The sequence below is a fragment of the Denticeps clupeoides genome, chromosome 5 (assembly GCF_900700375.1).
Source record: "Denticeps clupeoides chromosome 5, fDenClu1.1, whole genome shotgun sequence".
NCBI lineage: Eukaryota > Metazoa > Chordata > Actinopteri > Clupeiformes > Denticipitidae > Denticeps > Denticeps clupeoides.
The window spans coordinates 8,969,429-8,992,987 of NC_041711.1; the positions used below are offsets into that span (position 1 = coordinate 8,969,429).

Sequence of the window (23,559 nt, forward strand, 5' to 3'; positions counted from 1 at the left end):
CGGAGAAAGGCTTGCTAGATTAAGAAGGAAATTAAATGTGTGAGGAAACAAACGAGTTGGATGTAAATAGTTCAATGTTGCATGTTGTGTTACATGGGGGTTAAATGCAGTTTAGTTTAGGTGAGTGGTTAGGCACCATCTTCATTGTGCAGTGCCAGAGAATAAGAGTAGCCGCGTTGTCGTTAGTCAGTAAGTAAAAAGTGGGCGTGTTGTACTGTTGACTCCGCCCACCAGTTAATACAATAAAATGCTCTTATTCCCAGTTCAGCAAAAGCTCTCCACATTATTCAAGTGCATGCACACAGCTCTTTTGCTTTCAACTCCTTTTTGCTTCATTCTTCCACTAATTGAAATTAATCAGAGGTGACATATTTTTTATGTTAATCTTGAGGTTAGTATGTGCATACATCAGCTTGCACTGAACAATTTGACAGGAATTTTTTGTTATAAAGGAACCCAGACGCCTCAAACATGTTAGTGAATGGGTTAAATATCATCATGCAAAGACTTTAGGCAACTTTATTTATATAACTTGCAAGAGAACACATATTCAAAAATAGCCCAGTCCTTCATTTGTTGACATTAAAATCTTATTTTATTGCTCGCTTCAGAGCAGCAGTAACATTTTAAATGAGTGATGTTATTTCATGACTCATTTTTTCCAGAATTCATACAGTGAAAGTGATTGTCACTTGTGATACACAGCCTCACAGCAGACTGTGCACACAGTGAAATTTGTCCTCTGCATTTAACCCATCACCCTGAGTGAGCAGTGGGCAGCCATGACAGGTGCCCGGTGAGCAGTGTGTGGGGATGGTGATTTGCTCAGTGGCACCTTGGCGGATTGGGATTGAAAATTGCATTACAGTATAATTAAAAATAATCATAAGTATATAATAATAATAATAATGTGATTATCTGGGATCACATCAGCAGTCCATGATGCATTATTTATAAACGGATGTTAATAAAAAAAAAATAGCACCGTGGACATAAGACAAAACTTTTGGTCAATTCGGTCTAGTTATGCACTTTAAGCACCCATCTCTTTGCATGTGGATCATTGTTAGTCAGTTTGGTTTCCTCAAGAGCATTGGAGAAACCCCTGAGTGCAGTAGGTCAGCATCAGTAAGGTCTTCAGCTCCACCACTCCCACTGAACTCCTCTGAACCTACCTCCCAGCAAGGACATTTAAAGCACTCTGGGCTGTGAGGGCTGCGGAACCCACTGGATTTATGATTCCAGCCTGCCCAGAAGCACCATTTGCTGGACTGCCATCACCTTTCAGTATGCCAGTACACTTCCAGTTGTCCATATAGTTAGCTGTGAAGAAAATGTAGTATTCAACAGAAAATCCATGGCTGGCAAAAGCACCTAACCACATGGATCTAAGAGTTGTAAAAGGCAGTGAGAGCTCCTCACCCTTCCAGAGACGAACGCAGCCATCGTCTCCTGATGAGGCCAGTAGGGTGCTGGTAATGTTCCAGCTCACACGCCATACCTGAGAGTTATGGCTGTCAAACTGGGCAACTATTTGCACTTCAAATTTTGTTGGCCCTGTAGAAGTGGTTTCTTTTCTAGAAAAAAAAAAAAAAAAAATCTCTACTTTCCATACATTATTTCAAAACCAAGCATACGGGGGGCACTGAAATTGAGAAGGTGCCTTTGTAACCATATAATATACCCCTAAATATTCTAGTAAAATACCCAAACCCCAGAAAGTGTACATGATCACTTCACTCACCGTAGAGGTACCAATTTAAATATCCGAACATCTTTGGTGGCAACAGCAAGTACATGGAAGGACCTCCCCAAACTTGGCGCGAAGGCAATATCGTGTACAGCATCAGTCACGGTCATCAATGTCTCCACTTTTGCATATTTCCTGGAAAATGGCAAAATGTAATGTTGATGACGTCTGATGATGTACTTGTGAAATCCTACAGTGATGTGCCACTAACCGTGTGTTTTCACTGTATTCATAGACCTGAACCTTGCCACCACTTATGGTGTTGCTGTCATCGCTGCCCACAGCAATCAGCGGAGAATGGGCTCTGGAGCTGCATGAGAACACAATGGTATAACATTTAAAAATTTCATATGACAGAAAAAACAGATTAAGTGAGTGTGAACAGCCTTCCACCTAACAGCAGGAAACTCCTCTCCTGAAATTAGTCACCACTGCTGCTCAGAGTGAAAAACAATGTCAGGTATTTGTCACCAGACATCTATCTGAAGTGTTCTAAGAAAACCCACTGATACAAAAAGTCACACATGCTTGACAAGAGTAATTTCCTTGCACACTTAAAATGAAATCTGTATAGAAAAAACAGAGCTGAAAAGGAGAGTATGCATGTCACTTGTATACATAAATCTTTAAATTATAGGTCATTATATGACTCATTATGACTCCTCACACTCAATGCATGTGCATATGTAAAGGCTGAAGACTGGATGATGATATGGTGGCAAGATCATTCAAAATGCATTGTATTTATACATAATATACATTATACAACAATTATAACAGAACACTGTCTTCATATATAGCAATACGTTTGCACTGGTGTAGTGTCTCTCATACCTGGATGGGCTCCAGGAGATGCAGGAACAGCTGAGTTTGCTGGAAATCTCATGCTGCAGGGACCACTGACTGAGGTTCATGACATCAGGAGCCTCGTAGATGCGTACCACGCCGTCTGCAGAGCATGTGGTTAGCATAAGACCCATGTGTTTGGGGGCAAACTTCACATCGGTCACTGATGTCCGGCTGTCCACCAGTGTGGTCCTCTTAATCTAGACACAATTTATTTCACAATAATGGACAAACATCTGTATTATTTTACGTTTACAGCATTTATCAGATGCCCTTTGTATTATTTTGTTTCATTATTCACATTCAGCTACAGCACTGCCATATACAAGTAAGGATGCAACCATTCAATGTGGAATATTAAAATCAAACAATGACAATAAGTGGACTGGATATTGGTAATAGCCAATGTCTGTTTTTACAGACACAGACTGTTTTATCTTACAAGTTTGATGTTACCTCCTCATTAAATACGAGCTTTGGAATCTGGCGATATCCAAAAAGGACACTTACCCAGTGGCTTTGGCCACGCTGTTTATCACCAGAGTCTCCGACAATCTCCTCCCACACCACAGCAGTCCTGTCGAAGGAGCAGGACGCCAGCACCTGTCCAAACTCCGGATGTGCCCACTTCACTCTCCACACCGATCCACTGTGGGTCTGGAGACAACATTGGCAAACATATAGCCCAATGTACTATAATCTGACATTCCCCAAACTGACCAAGGACGTGCTAATACACAAATACAACCTTGTTGGTTGGGATTTAACGTTTACCTTCCAGCTGGATGTACAATGCCATTCCCCTGATTCATTTTTGTCCCACACCTGCAACACACACACACACACACACACACACACCATAATAAGCTATGCATTTAAGTAATAAAACCGAATGTGAAGTACCATAACCATACGGTGGTGGAAGGTAATGCAATGTTTTGCGAAGTTCTATTATTCCCAGTATGCACCTTCACACTTTGGTCACTTGAGCAGGTCGCCATTCTCCGTCCGTGGAAATCGTAGGAAACATCGTGGATGAGATCTTTGTGGTCCGCCGCGATGCTGCGCGCGACGAACATGTCCCGACAAAAACTATAATCGCGTTCCTGTTCAAAAACGGAATAAAAGCGCAACGATCCAGAAACCGCGCGCATGTGCGTCGACGTACGTCGCTAGTGCGCGCGCTTCCTCCCCGCCTGCGACTGTAACGCGGGTTGCCAGATTCGCACCGAAAAACCCCAAAAACATCCAGCCATTAATATGCAATGGTTGTCATTGTTCCCATTTAAAAACGCATTGAGCTGAGCACCCATTAGGCAGTTCCTCGTGTGGGCTAAGGACCCGATCATGCCCCTGAGGCACACAAGACTTGATTCTGATACACAGATAAACTAGTCAGCAAAGAAAATATTATATATATAAAAATACAACTCCATCAGTTCTCTTGGCCTTGAGACAAATCACGGCCAGATATGTTTATACTCATATGCACCCTGAAACACCAATGAAAATAAAGAAACAAAAAGTAAATCAAATCGAACACGAAAAGCAACAAATCAGGTCTGGGAAAAGAAACCCCAAAACATAAATCAATTAAGGCTGGTGCCAAATAAATCAAAATGAAGGCAAATGCAAATCCACAAATGCAACCTGCTGGAAGAAACAGACATGGTGAATGAAAACACCCACCTGGAAGTTATTTCAGAGGCGGTAGCAATGGGCTAAATGACCACCTACCATAATGGTGAGCCAGGAAGCACAGCGTATTCTTGAACTTGGTACAGGCCGCCTCGACCACACACCCAAATAAGGTGAATGTCACACCTGCCACCATAGATGGGAGTCCACCAGCAGGGACACTTGCTGTAAACAATCCGAACACCCCCTTCTCACACTGACATAAATATGCGTGGACTGATTGGATAACGATACCTCAGATGATTGTCACATGATTGACTCGCACCGAGGCACACACACATTACACCGTCGGCACACCAGTCGTAAAGACGCAGACCACAGTGTTAACTAACCCCCCTGGACCAGACACATCCAAACAAACCGTAAACACTACTAATCACTAAAACTACCTTCACAGAGATACGATTCCATGCACCCAGGCCAAACAAACAGTTTTGACAGACCCATGCCCTAACCTGTCATGCCACACCATGGAAGATCCTTTTAACCAAGCAGCCAATCAAGCCCCGCCCTTGATTGCCTCACTCGCCACAGGTCTGCCGTAAAGGTGTAGACACCCCATTGTAGACAACTCACACCAACAATGAAACAAATTCTAAGCTATTAACGCTAATTTCTTGCAACATTACACCCGGGTATTTGACTTTTTTTGTAACTCCAAATGAAAAAAAGATCAGGGTGATGCTTATAGAAAAGAATTGCAAAAGATTAGATCAACTTGCGTTTTTTCCTTATAATTTTCCTCTTTGTTAACCAGAGTTTCTCACACTCCTCAAAATGGGCAGATTCAGTCCAAACATTTGAATTATTGCAAGGTAGAGTGATTCACACTGAGGCATCCTGAGGACTGCAGTGGAACACCAGCTTTCAGGGAACCCATTCACTTCAGATCATTTCAAAACTTTTGTGACACTAATTGTGATTGCAGTTGTGCAAATGTTTTAGTCAACAGTGAAAGTAATTAAATTAAGTTTTTTTTTATATTCCAACAGTAACTCAGAAATTGTTCAGGAAGAGACTAAAAAGGCAAAACACTAAAAGGCAAAATAATAACTATTACATGAAAGTTGCAATAATTTAATTAGATTAGAGAGATGTTTTACAAGGACTGGGGGTTAGTCTCTCCCCACACTGTATACGAATGAATGATATATTTTATTTATTTATTTGGACATGTTTATTCAGTATTTGCAGGATAGATGTATAATCACTTTAAGTACACAAATAAAAGAATAAAGAAATAAATATTTAAATAATACCATAATACTACAATAAAGACATGTCATTTAGAAAAAAAACACACGCACACATACACACAATATTAGATCCAAGGTCATTCTTTTTCGAAATGTAGAATGAATGCTAGTTTTGTTACTTTATGTGCAAATTATATAAATGTAATTTATAAATAACAGAACGTTTTTGCATTCCTTAAGTGTTTATTCCTTGCTTGTGATAAAATACCTGGCCAGTAAACGTGATTCTGGTACATTATTTCGACGTGACAGAGTCTCCGTATTCAAATGAGAAGTGACGCAGAGCCCCGCCCCTTCCTAGCCTCGTTCTGGGCTCTCCGCGGAAGTGGCTTTTTTTCACGGGCCTCTCAGTTTTCACCACAGATCCTAAACCAGTCTCTGGATTAGCATGCTGGTGGCGCAAACGCTTATACGCCACTGCGCTTGTGAGATGGCGCTGACTTGAAACGGCTATGTAAGGACCGAAGTGGCGTTCACCTTGTATCGGCACAGCTCGGGACATCGCTGGGATAAAATGGATGAAGACTTTAATGACATAGATTCGTCCGGCCGATGGCAGAACCTGTACAATGTAAGTTGTTTCTCATTTCGAGTGCTGGATACGGATATAGGCACGGGAGGCTATTTATTTACATCTGTTTTAATTTTGAAAAACGATGGGGTCCGGCTGGACTAAAAGCCCCGAAAGTGCCTTGAGCGTCTCAGCCAACTTTCCTCAAGTGCGCATGCGTCGGGCAACATTACCAAGAAATGCGGAAAGCTACCGAAGTGCGCTCGGCTTCGGGTTCTAGAGTCGCCGGCCGGACGGGCCGCTTAACCCCGACGAAGCCGACGTAGACTCGGCGACTTGGCCTCGTCGCGGGGCGGCGAGGCGCCACGCATGGCGGCACGGCCGTGCGGCTTCCGGGAAAGGACGTGCCGTGTTTGCGGATTCTGAGAAGTTGCGAAGATTTCTCAAGAATTCTGCCCGGGCGCAGGCTGCCTGGGGCCGAGCCAGCCGACCATTTCAGCGGGGACCCTCCATCACGTCCACAGCGATAAAAACGCGACACAAATCCCTTTATTACAACTCGCTTAATAAATATTCGGACATGCTACTATTACGCATGAACGTTGCCAAGTCAGTTCTTTAAGGTCCCCCCCCCACGCGTTAATGTTCCCTGCCAGTGTACATATATCACACGTGTCGAGTTTTTACGCGGTTGGTATTTGTTGGTGATTAATTAAAAGGTTGTCCAGTGCGAGTTGCGGTAATCCCTGCTCCACAGAGAGGGGTTTTGTGGAAGAACCCCCGGGCCATTCTACCAGGCTTATAAATAGTGCAGTAAAGCATCTCATAAATGTGCTTTTATGTGTCTGTTTAACCACTCCGTGTACATTAGTAGGCATATTATGGAAATATTATGATCCAAAGCAGTAAAGCTTAAAAAAAAATAAAAAAAAAACTTAAAACTTTTCACTCTCTGAGGCACAAATCCAGTTACTTTATACAACAGTTCCTTTTAATAACATACTTTCCTTTGACTTGTGGATGTTCTCTGTGTTAATACATTATTTTTTGCCTGCCAGCGATGAACACGTGCACATTTTGGCATTTTTTTTTTTTAACATGATTGTCCCAGGTTTGGTGGGAACCTAATTGGTAATTTATGCATTTATTTTTTTGGCTACTGTCTAACACACATTTTTACCTCTTAAGGAAATCCGTAACCAATCTCATGACTGCCCATTCAAAGTGGCCAAGTATCCAGAAAACAGAGACAGGAACAGATACCGGGATGTTAGTCCATGTAAGTGACCATAGAGGAACATGCCAATTCCATCCACAGCTGGACAGCTTATTCTTTTTCTTTCCTCTTCCGATCAGACGATCATAGTCGGGTGAGGCTGGAAAACTCTGAAAATGACTACATCAATGCGAGCTTCGTGATGATGGACGAAGCCCAGAGGAGTTATATATTAACTCAGGTGAGTTAATGAGTGCAGCCACTTCCTTGAAAGCATTAATCGGCGTGTTGTACGGCTGCTTTCAGATACGCCGTTAATGTATGATTTGTGTCTCGTTTTTAACGGTCTGACACATGCACGTTTTCACCCACATCAGACAGGTCATGCCGATATGGGCCTGTATTAACAGCGCCGTATAAGACACTGTGCATGCTTACTTATGTCACAGCATTTCCAGAACATTCAGCAGGAAAGGGCTGCTTAGTATTTATCTGTATCTTCATGATTATTGTCTTTTGAATAATATTGGGACAACTGAGAGCTTTTCACATAATCTACTTGCTCATTTTGGACAATGCTATGCTCTCAATACGTCACACAAGCAAGTGTAGCGCAAGGTTCTATCCCATCCTTTCCTCCTCCATTTTGCTCCGTTCTCTTCTCTCGTGAAGAGATTTGGGGACCACACCCTCTACCTTTCCTCATCTACAGATTATCAGCACTTTTAGCATTCTGATTGGTGTGTTAAGAGACACTGTCCCTGTGCCATATTGTTGTGTTGCGATGCAGGAGCATTTTTTTTGCATCCATTCTGGATTTATTGCGCTGTGGCTCACGTTTGCATTCCCGCTGCAGGGCCCCTTGAGGAACACTTGTGGTCATTTTTGGCAGATGATGTGGGAGCAGAGGACCAAAGCAGTCATCATGCTCAACAGAGTCATTGAGAAGGGGACGGTGAGTATGTACACTTTTACATCCTGCTGAGGAGACAGATGTTCCATTGCACAAAGAGAGATGTCAGCCGGATAACACAGATGGAAGGGTGGTATCAAGGTAGACACCAAAGTCCAGGTTTCTCAGAAGAGGAGAGGGCAACAGGATCTGCTCTCTCTGAAGAAGATTTGTTTCAACTGAATTAGTCATTGTGCACATAGTTAACTTTTTCTGACTCTTTTTAAGTGGTTACACATGACCATGTGAAAGTACAGAGAAAGCAGGGGCAGTGTTAAGCCGGCAAAACAATGTGTAATAAAAAATAAAGATAAAAAATCTGTATGCCAGTTAGTGCTAAACTCCTAAATGGACATTATGGACACATTTATTCTGAGCTGCCACCTCTCATCTGTGGCATTGTGTTATGTTTTATGTATCAGTCCTGTCCTTTTTTGTTTATTATTGTATATATTTCAATTCATTCATCATTTTTGATGAAAAGTAGGTCTTAATGTTTCTTTCACTTCATGATTTACAAAAACTATTTAACCAGTATTTTTGTCCCCCACCTCCTTCATTTTAAAACTCTGATCATATGTTTGACCACATGCTGCTTGTTTTGCTCTAGGAAAAGTGTGCTCAGTACTGGCCAACAAAGGAGGAAAAAGAAATGTTCTTCAAGGACACTGAGTTTAGTGTAACGCTCATGTCTGAGGATGTCAAATCGTACTACACAATAAGGGTGCTGCAGCTACATAACACAAAGGTAACCTGAGAAAACCTGTCATATGCCTTGCCAACATTTGTGATTTATTTATTGGTTTAATGTACTGTTATCTCTCTCTCCTACTCCAGACCAGTGAGTCTAGAGACATTTACCATTTTCATTACACCACGTGGCCTGACTTTGGCGTCCCAGAGTCCCCGGCCTCTTTCCTCAACTTCCTGTTCAAGGTGCGGGAGTCGGGCTCTCTGGAGTCTAACCATGGGCCCGCGGTGGTACACTGTAGTGCTGGGATCGGCCGCTCAGGGACTTTCTCACTGGTGGACACCTGCCTGGTTCTGGTAAAAAGCTACCAATAATATATATGTGAAATAATAAACTTAATTGGGGTCATTTGTGTTTTTATAATAATAAATAAGTTCAATAACAGTGCTGTGTTTTTTTTTTTTTTGTTTTTTTTTTTTTTTTTAATCTATACCAGGGGTTCTCAACCTTATGCAAGCTGCCCTCCCCAAAGCTGGTTCATTGCAGTTGGGGCCCCAGTTTTAGGGGTGTTTTTGACAGTTGAGAGCCACCAAATCATGAATCTGAAAAGACGAATATGACAGTTTCGGCCTCAGGGTGCAAGGACCTTAAACTTTTGAGGCTTGCACAGCTTCTTGAGGATTAAGTCACTTACATTTTTGATGAAATAATGACTGTTTTGGTCTATTTTAGCAGCGAAAATAGATTTTCCCTCCCGTCCTGTAGCCTACTCACGCTCCCCCGCGTGAGTGGGCGCGCCCCACCGGTTAATAACCACTGATCTATACAGTGTTCTTAAAATCTAAGAAATGTGCTGTAGATTTATTCGCCCTTGTAAATATCCTCATCATTTACATTTAGAGCCTCTGGACAAGATGAAACATTTTATGATGTTTCATAAGCTATTTATACATGGACAAATTTTATTAATATTTTTAATTCTTTCTCTGAATCAACATCATTTAGCTTGACCCTGTCACATTGTTTGACAACTTGCATGGTAGGAAGCACATATGCTACACATATATTAGTATTAATCTTCCATTTCACATTAATGATTAACATAATGCTTGCAACTATTTAATATTAGCTGACTCTGAGCAACAACAATGGCAATCACTTCACTTTTTTTTTTTTTTTTTTTTTTTTTTACTGTGTCAGATGGGGAAGAGGAAGAACCCAACTTCAGTGGACATTCAGAAGGTGCTACTGGACATGAGGGAGTATCGCATGGGCCTTATCCAGACTGCTGACCAGCTTCGCTTCTCTTACATGGCCATCAAGGAGGGGGCCAAGTGCATCATGGGAGACTCTTCTCTCCAGGTACAGTCAAAGACCCCATCTTAATCCTTTGAGAAATTCTGGAGAAGCTCTTCCATCGTATTGCACTAGATTTCTCACTCTTGCTCTCCCTGTCTGCTCTGGAGAAGGAATGGTCTGCTTTTTCTGCAAATAATTACAAACTGTGCTTAGGTAGGTGGTCTAAGTTTAAACTCGCCTCTTTGTTTTGCCATGGACAAGCTGTGAGGTTCACCATTTTTTTATTTTTTTATTTGTTAAATCTGCTTTCCCTCTTTTACAGAATCAGTGGCGGGAGCTCTCCAAAGAGGACCAAGAGCCAGCAGCTGACCTGTCCACACCCCCACAAAGCCCAGCGTGGCCTTCAGACAAACTGAATGGATTGGCAGGTCCATGTTCAGGTCAACAAGAAGCCAGCATAGTAGGCCTTTGTACAGACCCGCTTCAAACTGCACCGAACCTGGATGGAGATGCTGGGAAGTGAGTAGTGAAGACTATGGCAAACGTAACAATTTGTACTCTTTATTTTTTTTTTTATTTGTTTGGACTGAGAACAAAATGCTGTACCAGAACTGTGCATGTCAACTGTTTTCAAGAGCACAATAAATAAATTCTATGCTGTAAACTGCTTTTGCATTTTTGCCTTTGCATCTTCTGAGTGAACACTGCCCATGTTTTCCTGAGGCATTGTCTGCCATCTTGAGAACGTTTGTCGACTCTCAGACACATTTTAATGGCTGCCATGTTGTGTGCCATGATTTTGCAGCCTGCGGAAGAGGCAGCGGGAGCAGCGGATAGCCGGCACTGCCCAGAAGCTTCAGCAGATGAAGCTGAAGTTGACTGAAGCCGAGAGGAACCAAGAGAAGTGGATCTACTGGAGGCCCATCCTTCTCAACGTGGGTGCTGGGGCAGCCATCGCTGTGGGTGTCTTCATTTGCTGGGCCTTTTTCTCCCACTGACATCCCATCATAATAATAATAAGAAAAATAACAAAAACCAGAGACTCTCCTTTTATGGTCCTTTTGTTTTGCACCAGGACTTTCGAAGAGTAATAAAGTGCAGGATATAATTAATAGTGATCTTTAGATGCGGATTGGCTCACATTCTAGTTCACAAAGGCTTTGCTGTGTTTGGAAGAGGTTTTCAGGAGAATTTGTATTAAATCTTTGGACTCAGTGGGTCGTCGTGTTTCTCCCTGGAAACACTGTTTCAAGTGTTCAGATATGATGCGGTTTGGTATAATGCATATTTATTATTCTAGATTAAATGCAAGTGAGTGGGGTATTGACTTCTCTGATGACTGAGTGTTACCCAATGAATGCTTTGGCCGAGCTTTGCTCACAGTGTTGTTTTAAATGGCCACTGCCAGTGGCTCTCATACAGGTTTTAATTATTTCTATAAATAGAACTGAGCTGTCATCATCTACTCAGGATCTCTCATCAGACAGCCGTGTCATTAAATGCAATCAGTGTCCTGCATCTCTTTTAATATATATACAAAAGCTCAAATTGGGAACATTGCTATTGTCCATTTTTTTTATCACCTTTTTTTTTTTTTTTTTTTTTATTCTGCTGCTGTTTTCTGATTTCAGAATATTTTACAGAAGAAAGGTATTTCTGTTTATCTTTTTGGTTTCAGCAGCATTTTACTGTTGTTAAAAGAATGTACAGTAGTGTGCATGTTCAGTAGTGTTACCAGTCTTACCTTGCTATGGTCAGACATCACAAAGGCCTAGTGAAGAACCCAAGTCGCGACCGTTTAAAGGAGCCTTCAGCGTAATACCTGTGATCACTGATGATGGTCTTATTTTATGATGTCAAAGCCATTTCCTATTTGCCGCCGGAGGCTAATAATAAACGCACCTTTACATCATTTTACACGGAATTGTTTTGGTTTTGTCATCTAATTTGGGTGAAACAAAAACTTGAATCACATCTGCTGACATTGTCCTTGCAAGAATGTTCTGAAATGTTTTCATACTCCAAACACATAAAAAAAAAAAAATACTGAAAATGATGCATAAATCCAAGGAGTGCTGCACAATATGGAATTTACAAAACAATTCTGTCGTTTCACATTGTATAAACGACACAAGCAAAAAAAAATTATTTGTGTTATTTTAAACCACTTTGATATAGTGGATTATGATCAAATGATGAACCATTCCCCATTAAAACCCACCCTGTCTTAAGACACACAAAGCCAGATTCATAAAAAGTCTGTTCACCTTGTGTTGTAAAGCTGGTTACGGACTCCTGGCTGTGCAGTGCTGGCAAGGGTCCCGAAGACCCCTGGAACCCTCACAGAAACCTACGCTGTTAATGCAATGACCATGCAGTGGTCTGATCAATTCGCCTACTGGACCAGAGTGACACCCTTTCATGCGCTGTGGACTTTCATCAAGTCCAGAAGCCAGAATTTCAGATGTCATTTCTACTTACATCACATTGCTCCTACGTTCAGGAATTTTTAATTGCAGAAAATCTTGTATCCTGTATTTTTATTGCCCCTCTAATCTATTTAGATTGAATCAGGGTTACATCAGGACAGTGGAGTGTTGAGAACATGCTGCCAGAAATTAGAGCTTGTTAAGGGCTTCCCGTACGCTGCTTCCTTTCCCTCCTGCTGCCTCTTGCAGCCACAGGTCAGAATTTCATTGTGGCTATGATCTGAATTACTTAGCGGAATCAATGTCGGGTCAAATTAGATGCCTTTTCCAGGTCTACATTCCAGGAATTGATCCAATATTTCCAGAAGTGGCTAATGGTTGCGGGGTAATCTCATTCTGGCCAGCTGAGTGACCAGCCGGGAAAATGTGCATCTATTCCTTTCTGGGCCGCTCTGCTGTATTGTATCCGGGAAAATCTATAATTTGATTCCAGCTGAGCTGTAACAGTGTCTCAGAGGTGCAGGGCCACTTTTATCTAATAAAGGAGAAATATTTTTAGATGATCGAGACTGTTCCCATCATCTGAACAGACTTGTGACAACAGTATTCAGCATTTTCCCAGGAGGCAGCAGTATGTCATATCATAATGGATTGAATTCTCCTATGCTGATGATCTTATTCCATTTTTTATTGTCATAAACATACAAAGCACAATAAGTAGCTTTAGGCCCTGGTACTCTAAACCTTTATGTAGGTGTAATAATAATTAGTTCTGTCTAGAAACATTTCCATCTAAAATTAATAGAGCAAGCAAAATCTACTAGGCCTCTCCTATTGACAATTAGTTTGTCTTTATTACATTATTTAAAAGTATTTCCACCACCACTGACAACACCTGCCAAGTATACCCCTTCATGGAAACACTTCCCTGATGGTAGTATCCTCTTTCAGAAGCATAATGCACCCTGCCACACTGCAAACAAGGTTCAAGAATGGGCTGAGAACCCCCAGATTGTCCTGATCTCAACCCAGTTGAGCAGTCCATGGCGGTATCACCTCACATCTTAGAGGAATTAAAGGATCTGCTACTGACAGCTTGGGGACAACAACCACAGCAGACCTTCAGGGATCGAATGGAGTCTATACCTCAGTGGGTCAGGGTTGCTTTCTCTTTTTCTCTTCATTATTAAGTGGGTGATGTTAATGGTTCAGCTGGTTAGTGAAAGTTTGACTTGTATTTAACCTGGACTATTTCACTATTATATATATAAAAAACATGTCTCTCTCAAAAGCTCTGTCATTGCTGGGAATTAAATGCTTCCTAAACCCATGAAATATTTGACTAAAAATTTAAGCTACATCAGGATTGAAGTGCAGTTAAAAATGGTTTGTACATTAAGCTTAAATCCTGCTAGAAAACACGGTTTATAATTTAATGCAAACTACAACTACCGCCTCTCTCTGAGGACCCCTTTGATGTTTTGTTCACCAATGCAATGCCTGATTTAAATTCTCCCTGGTAATAAAAATGCTATTTTAGATAAATTAACAAAGTAAAAATACCAAATATAAAATGCTTAAAAGTGAACGCATATTCGGGCTGAACAGCTGTTTGCACTTATAATATATGTTTGATTCAGAGACGTTTGAAAGTACTTCGGGCCATCTGAAAGGGGGCAGCTGCCGCCTTTTCCGCCATAGTTTAAAGTGTCAGTTGCTTGTGAGCGGTACGTTGTCAACATCAACATTAGCGGCGTGCTGAGAAATGAGCCTGTTTAATCCCTGCACGGATCACTGAGACGGTTTTTCTGTGAGTCGCCGTGCTGCATCGTGGCCCATCATGTCTCTGCCGCCGGAGAAAGCGGGGGAGCTGAAACAGATCATCCGGGACCACCTGATTAAGGTTGTGAATAGTTACGCTGTTTCCATCAGACAAGTCGATTTCTGCACACCAAGCCAAGGCCGCTAAACCAAGTTCTGATCGTCTTTTACACTTCTAGTCTACTCAGTGTTTAGCACTTTGTGTAGTGTTAGTGGAGTGACACTGTGTACTATGGATGGTTGAAATAATCAAACTTGCCTTGATATGCGGTTCATTCATGCAATACTTCCGTCTGTACTATAATTATATATACAGTATATTTGTTTTTATGAATGCTGTACATGTGGCAACTAAGCCTTTCACGTTATGTGGTGAATTAAAATTTGTTGTTTCTGTACTACTGATAGAACCTGTTGATTGACAGATCCACTTATTTAATGTGCCTGATCAGATGGACATCCACGGGAGGATCCGGGACGTGCTGGCAGAGACGGTGAGAAGTGAGCAGGACCCCGGGCAACGGCATCTCACAGAGGGGGACTTCATACGCGCTCTGCAGCAAAGAGGGATTGTGGACGATGTGATGAAGGACCTTCGCTTTGCCAATGTGGTACATAGTGTGTTTTTCGTCTGTCTGCTTCAGAAGCATCGTGACAAAGTTCAGCAAAACAAAACAGTTCAAAGCAGTGCATTTTACATTTATGGCATTTATTAGACACCCTTATTCAGAACAACTTACAACCGGTAGTTACAGGGACAGCGGGTAAGGAAACAGACTCGTAATTGCAAGGTTGCTGGTTCGAATCCCGAAACCCTGAGGTGCCACTTAGCAAGGCACCGTCCCCACACACTGCTCCCCGGGCACCTTTCATGGCTGCCCACTTCTCACTAAGGGCATGGGTTAAAAGCAGAGGACACACTTTACTGTGTCACATGTGACAAGTAATCACTTTCACTTCACTTTTAGTGTCTTGCTCAGGGACACAATGGTATTAAGTTGGGGTTGAACCTGTAAATGTGGAACTTGCACCTTAAAATGGAGCTTGTGTGCATATGCGTGGTGCAACTGTCTTACAAGTAAAGAAATTCTGGGGTTTACTTAAATTGATTTATTTGTTAGTATCATATTGGTACTTGGAATCAGCCGATATCCAAGTATTGGTATTGGTGTCAACTGGGGTTAGTCAGCTTTGTCATTTCTCCCCCAAGACAGAGACAGATTCTTCACACAGGCCAGAAAGTCATTTTGTGGTCAAGGATATGACTCAGATCAAGACAAGTGAGTACATTAAGTATCATGAGGATATTTCATTGTTCAGCTAAACAGATATTAATGTGATCAATGCCATTTTTGCTCCTGCAGGTAACATTGACCTGAAAAGGCGCTGCCTCTACCTGCAGGTTGTAGGAGGTAAGGCCTTTCTGGAGCACCTGCAGGAACCAGAACCTTTACCTGGCCAAGTCTGCTCCACGTTCACCCTCTACCTCCACTTCCGGAACCAGCGCTTCCACTCCAAGCCTGTTCCATGTGCCTGTGAGCCCGACCTGCAGGAGGGCTTCCTGTTAGAGATCCACAAAGATGGACCAGGTATGGTGTTCAACAGTAATAAAGAAACTTTCAGGAAATTTTGCTAGGATGTATGAACGGTGAAGTAGGTCGGATATGCACAATTCCTGTAATAATTTCATGTTATTCCTAAAATTTGTTAGGAGAGGGCAGTAAGATGGTGGATGCTACTACAATGCTCTCTATCTGCGACCCCATACACATGGTGTTGATACGGAATGACACCTCTGGGGAGACGACGCTTGTGTCCTCCTATTATCTGGACTGGCGGACTGTCCTCAGTGCTCCCAGTGGAAAGACCAGTTTTGCCATAGAGCTGCTTGGAGTTGGTAAGCAGCAGCAACAAAAACAACAACACAACGACATTTATTTCTCATATAGCCCATTATCACATAGTATGTCTCAATGGGCTTTGACAGTCCCTACAGTTGACACCCCCACACTTGACCCTTCTGCACACAAACTCCACAAAAAGAGAGGAAAAAAAGAAAGAAACCTTGGAATGATAGAGAGAGGGACGCCCTTCCAGGGTAGAGTGAGCCTGCAATTGATGTCAGTGCAGGGTTTATGATGATTTGTCCAAGAAAAGAAAAAAAAAGGTGTGTAGTGCAGTATGGAGCATCTGTCCATGTTTGGAGGTACTGGACAGTGCAGAGTAGTTGTTTAGTCCAGTGTCATGGTGTACATTACTTGTTCAATTTAATGCTACTGGTCCATATGAAGATCCCTGACGCTTTAGCTGTTACAGTGGTTGTGGCTGTGGTTTTGTACAACTGTTAGAGAAATATGGCTATATTTTTGCAACAGTGGCCCTGTCTGACATCAAGCTGGGCAATAATATATAGAAAAAGTATTGCACTGTGTTTGTCATGACAAATTTCAAGAAATTATGTAAAGTGGTTTAATGAATGTAAATGTGCTCATTCTGGGCTTCATATAGTAGTGTTATTTCTGTAGGTCGGACGTGCAGATTTGGAAGAGTTTTTGACAGCCTTGTGGTTTGAATGCATTCTGCAGGAAGTGAAAGTAAAGTCCCTGCTGGGGTTCTGAACGTGAAACTGGAGCTTTATCCACCCCTGGCTGAGACGTTACAGCATGACATTATCACAACACAGGTGAGATTCCCATCAGCTTATTCATGTTCTTAATGAAATCAAAAGCCACACCTTCCAAAAACAAAATTTAGATTAAACTCAAGTAACTCTCCTTTTAAGCAAATTTCAGAAAATAACATTATTCCTGAATATTAGTTGTTATTTTTACACAAGGGACCTTGGCATGTATGGATTTTGGAACAGTGGGTTCTACAACCAGGAACCAGCTATGCTGCATTAGGCAGTTAATGAACTGCATTAGGCATAAATACCACGATGTTACTAAGAATGTAGCAATCTCCAGTTATTTTCCATGTCTTGGAAGCTTTTGGAGCCTGCAGCTGTGCAGATCCTACGTCTGTAGTATTCCTGCTCATGGTGTGGGTGTGCACGAATGTATTTGGGTGACTAGATAATAGCCTTTTCCTTCAGCAATCACTTGAAAGGCAGAGGACTGCGGAGAGGGAGCGCTTGTTTTTAATCTACGCCAAGCAGTGGTGGAGGGAGTTCCTGGAGATACGACCATCCCACCAGAACAAGCTTGTCAAGATTTTTGCCCAGGTGGGAACCTTGTTGGCACATGTTGGGTTATGAGAGACCCACTTGGTTCTAAATGTTTCTGTAACTGTTTTGCACCGTACAGGATGAGAATGGTGTAAACCGGCCAGTTTGCTCATATGTGCGGCTTTTGCGGGCCGGTCGGCTGCTGGAGAGCCCACGCCAGGCGGCCCGATTTGTCAGCCTTCTCGCCCAGGAGAGGGCGCCAGCGGTCGGTGGAGGAGGCCGGCAGGAGCAGTGGTGCTCATTAATGGCCTTCCTCTGCAGGAATAAGGTTCCAACAGATCACATTTAATTTCTTATTTTAACATTTTTCGAAGTCTGTAGAATAATCGCAGATCACATTGTAGATCAAGGATTATTTAAAAAAATCTTTCAACTTGCACAGTCTAATAGCCTACTGATATAACAACATTTATTCTGGCTTTTGGCCTTTTGTAAACTGGTAGAAAATGTGTTTAAGCAACTAGAACAATCATAAGAACAATAAATCCTATTGTTGAAAATATGTAGCCAACGTGCAGAGCAACAATTAGCCCAGAAATCACCATATAAGGTGAAGAAACATTGCTGCCTAGACTTAACAAAATGTTTTGGTGTTCAGTTCCTTTTAACTTACACACTGTTTTTGTAGCCTTTGGAAGGAAGTGTATGAATAGTTTAGAAAAGGTTTCTTTAAAGTAAAGTGAACTGAAAGTGAAGTGATTGTCCTCTGCATTTAACCCATCACCCTGAGTGAGCAGCCGTGACAGGCGCCCGGTGAGCAGTGTGGGGACGGTGCTTTGCTCAGTGGCACCTCAGTGGCACCTTGGCAGATCGGCAGCCTTCTGATTACGGGGCCGCTTCCTTAACCACTAGGCCAACACTGCCCCATGCCCCTGTCTCAGCTTCCATGAATGCTAAGAAAGCTGGACGCAGCGTCTGCTACCAAGATCCAGACTGTACTTCCATGGTGTAGTTGGGAGATGCTCTGGACCCTCCCACCTTTACTGTTCATTTGTGAAAAGATGAACAGCAGCTGATCATCTTTTCCAGATAACATTTAATTCCAGCAAGAACATCTACAATTTGTTCTTCTATTCCGTTAATAGCACTCATTGCAGTTGTTCTACATTTTGGGGCCTCCTGGGACAGTGGTGGCCTAGCGGTTATGGAAGCGGTCCCGTAATCAGAAGGTTGCCGGCTCAAATCCCGATCCACCAGGGTGCCACTGAGGTGCCACTGAGCAAAGCACCATCCCCACACACTGCTCCCCGGGTGCCTGTCATGGCTGCCCACTGCTCACCAATGGTGATGGTTAAACGTTTCACTGTGTGCACCATGTGCTGTGCTGTGTATCACAATGACAATCACTTCACTTTCACTTTCCCTAAATTTTTTAGTTATTTGGTAATTTTTAATAATAATTTTTAAGTTGACTGTCCTAATGAGTATGGTTGAAAGCTAAATTTGGCTTTAAAAGCTAAATTTGTGATGACCCAGAATTCCTTTCTGCAGGGTGACTGCGAGGACCATGCCACCCTCCTGTGCAGCCTGCTGCTGGGCTTTGGTCTGGACTCCTATGTGTGTGTTGGCACAAAGGGTAAAGCCACACCCCACACCTGGGTTATGACCCTTGGCACCGATGGGACCGTTACGTTTTGGGAGAGTCTTACTGCACACAGGTTAGCGAGATTCACTCAAAGAATAGACCTTCCTTCACATACAAAGTTATTTTTAGAACTCATCTGACATTATATAATTCAGAATTAGCATAAAAAACAAATTTTTTTTTTTTTTTTTTTTTTTTTTTTAGCTTTTTAGGCAAATCACATTACCTGCATTGCATATAGTATTTACCTCAAACTCTTGCTTTCCCAGGTATCTCCATCAGCCCATAAACCCAGATGACCCGCCCCTGGTGGCCCAGCCCAAGCCAGCGTACCCCTACAGTACAATAGGCTGCGTCTTCAACCACAAGGCTTTCCTTGCCAACTGCCAGCCCACAGATGCAGTGGAGCTGTGTGTATTTGACTTCCAGGACCAGTCGCGCTGGAAATCCATGAGCGAGGAGGCATTGAACTCTGTGTGTGTGCCTGGTGCGACCACCTCACTGCCCCCAACCCCCCCGCTCTGTTCTCCATCCCTGGATCCGGCACAGAGCAGCAACCAGTTGGAACTGGAGATGCGCTACCTGGTGTCTGAACAGAGAAAGGTATCAAAAAAAGGGAGAATGGGGCAGTGTGTGTGGAAAGAATTTCTGCTTTTTATCTGAATGTAACAGGCAGTGTGTGTGTGTGTGTGTGTGTGTGTGTGTGTTACAGGACCTGGGTTTGGCCACCGTCTGGGACGACAGCTTGTCCTACCTGCTCTCTGCTGCCCTCTCAGCCTATGAGATGGAGCGGTGCACAGGTGTGTCCTGTGGCAATGAAGAGTTCCAGGACGCAGTGAGGAGGGCGGTGCCCGATGGCCACACCTTCAAGGGCTTTCCCATTCATTTTGTGCACCGCAATGCCCGCCGTGTGTTCACTGCCTGCCTCAGGTACAAATTTAAATTATGATTTTATATATCATAAACACAAATTCAACAAATAGCGGATATGGTAATTACTATTTTGATAGTCAACTAATCACCTATAATCGATTTGTCATTAACTAGTCGGATTATAAATTGCATAATTATAAAATGCCTATTTAAATAAAAAAATAAAATAAAAATGAGAGATACTTCACTCAAAAACAGATTGTAATAAGCCATCTGAGAGGGTCTTTCTTTTTTGATATTGCTGGTTTTATGAAGAACATCTTAACTCTATTTCTCCTCATTTAGATGTTTGCAAATAAGTTTTTTTTTTTGCCTTATCTAGGCTGAAATGGTCTCAGACATAAGTGTCTTTAATATGTTGATGTCTGATCTATGGCTGAATGCTATTGAGATTTACACCAGACTGTGGTGTATCCCAAGTCTCCCAGAAGTTCTGGAAGTCTCCCGCATATTGATAGTGGCTCACTGAAATTGAATAAAATATCTTGTAAATTTGAGCAATCAAACACCCCTAAATAGAAATGTAGTTTTTTGTAGGTGTCCGTCTTCTTTTTGCAGACCTGTATATACAGTTTTTTCATGTAATATGCATAATATCAACCATAACTCCTACCCCTTTGGTGGCAGAAATCAGTTTTTATTATAACCATTATCATTATAATGAATGTAGATATAGGAAATACACAGGTTGATATTTTAAGTTGCATGTATTTTTAAGGCTGAATTTCAGCTTGCAATTTAGGTAGAACAAATAGTGCTGTCAGAGAAACCTCAATTCATTATTTTAATTATATAAATCTATATCTCCAACAACCACAGTTCCAGTGCATTTGATTTCTCTTTACTTTTCAGAAATAGCAAGTAATCCAATAAAAGAAACTGGGGATTTACTTATTACAAAACACATTAGACAGGACTGGGTACGAGCACATACAGTGCATCCGGAAGGTATTTACAGTGCATCGCTTTTCTACATTTTGTTATGTTGCAGCTTTATTCCAAAATGGATTACATTCAGTCTTTCGCTCAGAATTCTACACACAACACCCCATAAAGACAATGTGAAAAAAGTTTACTTGTTTCTGCAGCTTAATTGGTGCCATGCTGAAGGAGATGGAGGAAGGCAGTGATTGGGGTTGATATAATCTTCTACATAATCAGTTTATCAATTAAGCCACTATTGATTTTCATATCTGTGTTAGAACAAAATTTCATATCATGATTATTGATACCAATCACTTCCTATGTTGTCATATAGCTTGAACATGTTCATAGTTAACAATTTATACTAATTTTTATCTAGATACTAATCTGCAGTTCATAGATACTATAGATTCTATCGCTCTGCCTTAATTTCTGTTCAGTGTTAAATGACTATAAAGCAAAAATATGACCGAAAAATTACATATTACAGCAAAACCATCTGTTGCCATAGTGTATTAGAATTTTTGTTCTGTTTCTCTCTGAGCAGAATCCAGAGGATTAATAGTCAAGGTGCAGCCAAACTGGCCCTCTGATTTTCAGGCTCATAAAACTGTAATAAAGGGAAAATAAACAGTTGCCCCCGTGTTCTCTCCACAGATCGCCGTTCTGCGAGGAGATCATATGTTGCCGTGGAGACCACGTGCGGATGGCAGTCCGGGTGCGGGTGTTTGCATACCCAGAGTCGGCCTGTGCCGTCTGGATCATGTTTGCCTGCAAGTACCGCTCTGTCCTCTGACTCTGGGAGGAAATCCTCACGGTTTACGTTGAATCGTGTGCTTTTATACACTGTACATATTTAAAACTGTAAAACTCTTCTTTTTTAATAAATATGAACTACTGGAGCCCTCCGGTTTTTATGTGGGAGTTTTAGGATGAAAATATATTTTACCTGACATTTGACCTTTTGCCAAGGAATAAAAAAAATATATTTTTTTTCTGTCATTCTCATGAGATAATAAGTAACAGACAAAAAAAACATACATTACAGGCCAGAGGTTTGGACACACCTTCCCATTCAATGTGTTTTCTTTATTTTCATGAGCATTTACATTGGTAGATTCTCACTGAAGGCATCAAAACTATGAATGAACACATGTGGAGTTATTTACTTAACCAAAAAAGGTGAAATAACTGAAAAACATGTTTTATGTTCTAGTTTCTTCAAAATAGCCTCCCTTTGCTCTGATTACTGCTTTGCACACTCTTGGCATTCTCTCGATGAGCTTCAAAAGGTGGTCACTTGGAATAGTTTTCCAACAGTCTTGAAGGAGTTCCTAGAGGTGTTTAACACTTGTTGGCCCCTTTGCCTTCACTCTGCGGTCCAGCTCACCCCAAACCATCTGGATTGGGTTCAGGTCCGGTGACTGTGCAGGCCAGGTCTCCACTTTTTGTTAAGTACATAACTCCACATGTGTTCTGATGCAATGAGAAATGTGTGTCCAAACCTTTGGCCTGTACTGTACATGTTAGATGGTACATAGTGAAACAAAACAGTGTTTCCCTGGAACCTGATGGTACATGTAACATTTAAACAATTTAACAAAGTTACATACCAATATATAGTGCACGTGTGCAACACATACAAACTGGGCTACATAAAGTGCAAACAAGGGACAGAGGCAGTGCAAGAGTAACATTTAACAAAAAACATGTAGACAACAATGAGTAATGTGCACATACATCTGTAATGGAAATATAATTGAGCTCTTTACTGTACATAAGAGTTTTTTCAGTTCAGAGTGGAAAGTCCCTGAGTGTCCTGTAGTCTAATGGCCTGTGGGATGAAGCTGTTGCAGAGTCTGGCATTGAGGGCCCGAATGCTTTGGTACCTTTTTCTGGATGGTACAAGGGTGACGAGTGCATGTGAGGGGTGTGTAAAGTGCTTCACAATGCTGGTGGCTTTCCTGATACAGCTTGTGTTGTAAATGTCTGTAATGGAGGGAAGACAGACTCTGATGATCTTCTCAACTGTCCTCACTATCCGCTGTAGGGTATGATGAATGAATTATGCATTATTATTAGTGGTAGTACAAATTGTAGTGAGGTTTGTCATTTGAGGACTCGGCCAATTTAGTGAAAGTTACTGATTAAGCCAGAAAGATCTGCAGCTTTCATTCATCACACGTTCATCTGAAGGCCTGATTTATCGCACGCATGAAAAGGTTGCACTGCAGGAGAGCGATGATGAATGCTGGCCGCCTCATGCCGTCATTTAGCTGCACAAAAATCAACAAGTTGCCCAAGTAATCAAGAAAGTGTGATTAGAATTGGATGTAATGTGTGAGCTGCTGTAGCTTTGGCTATTTAATTAAGTTGAAAATGTGCTTGTTGTGCGCACATTTCTGTGATGATAATGATGTGT

General features: G+C 41.9%; 3 protein-coding genes across 3 annotated transcripts in view; 2 read left to right on the top strand and 1 right to left on the bottom strand.

Annotated features, from left to right (window-relative positions):
* Positions 1-3,782, bottom strand: part of cep192 (centrosomal protein 192) — a 35,370-nt gene extending 31,588 nt beyond the window's left edge. Inside the window, exons 1-8 of the mRNA XM_028979265.1 lie at positions 3,565-3,782; positions 3,371-3,421; positions 3,107-3,253; positions 2,585-2,796; positions 1,962-2,060; positions 1,745-1,885; positions 1,423-1,577; positions 1,176-1,323 (exon numbers count right to left, since the gene is read on the bottom strand). Of these exons, the coding sequence (XP_028835098.1) occupies positions 1,176-1,323; positions 1,423-1,577; positions 1,745-1,885; positions 1,962-2,060; positions 2,585-2,796; positions 3,107-3,253; positions 3,371-3,421; positions 3,565-3,750 (1,139 nt within the window). The 5' untranslated portion in view covers positions 3,751-3,782. The remainder of the gene's footprint in view (positions 1-1,175; positions 1,324-1,422; positions 1,578-1,744; positions 1,886-1,961; positions 2,061-2,584; positions 2,797-3,106; positions 3,254-3,370; positions 3,422-3,564) is intronic.
* A 2,082-nt stretch (positions 3,783-5,864) lies between these two features.
* On the top strand, positions 5,865-12,136 carry LOC114790116 (tyrosine-protein phosphatase non-receptor type 2-like). The gene is made up of 9 exons (XM_028979878.1): positions 5,865-6,121; positions 7,250-7,340; positions 7,418-7,518; positions 8,134-8,232; positions 8,840-8,977; positions 9,067-9,276; positions 10,121-10,282; positions 10,542-10,738; positions 11,025-12,136. Exons 1-9 carry the CDS (start codon positions 6,065-6,067, stop codon positions 11,215-11,217), a joined length of 1,248 nt encoding a protein of 415 aa, XP_028835711.1. The 5' UTR covers positions 5,865-6,064; the 3' UTR covers positions 11,218-12,136.
* Positions 12,137-14,360: 2,224 nt separating this feature from the next.
* On the top strand, positions 14,361-22,085 carry cep76 (centrosomal protein 76). Its single transcript, XM_028980871.1, has 12 exons — positions 14,361-14,551; positions 14,922-15,080; positions 15,680-15,749; positions 15,834-16,058; positions 16,181-16,366; positions 17,055-17,152; positions 17,564-17,692; positions 17,775-17,963; positions 19,187-19,353; positions 19,550-19,883; positions 19,993-20,210; positions 21,795-22,085. Exons 1-12 carry the CDS (start codon positions 14,489-14,491, stop codon positions 21,931-21,933), a joined length of 1,977 nt encoding a protein of 658 aa, XP_028836704.1. The 5' UTR covers positions 14,361-14,488; the 3' UTR covers positions 21,934-22,085.
* Positions 22,086-23,559: the final 1,474 nt, after the last annotated feature.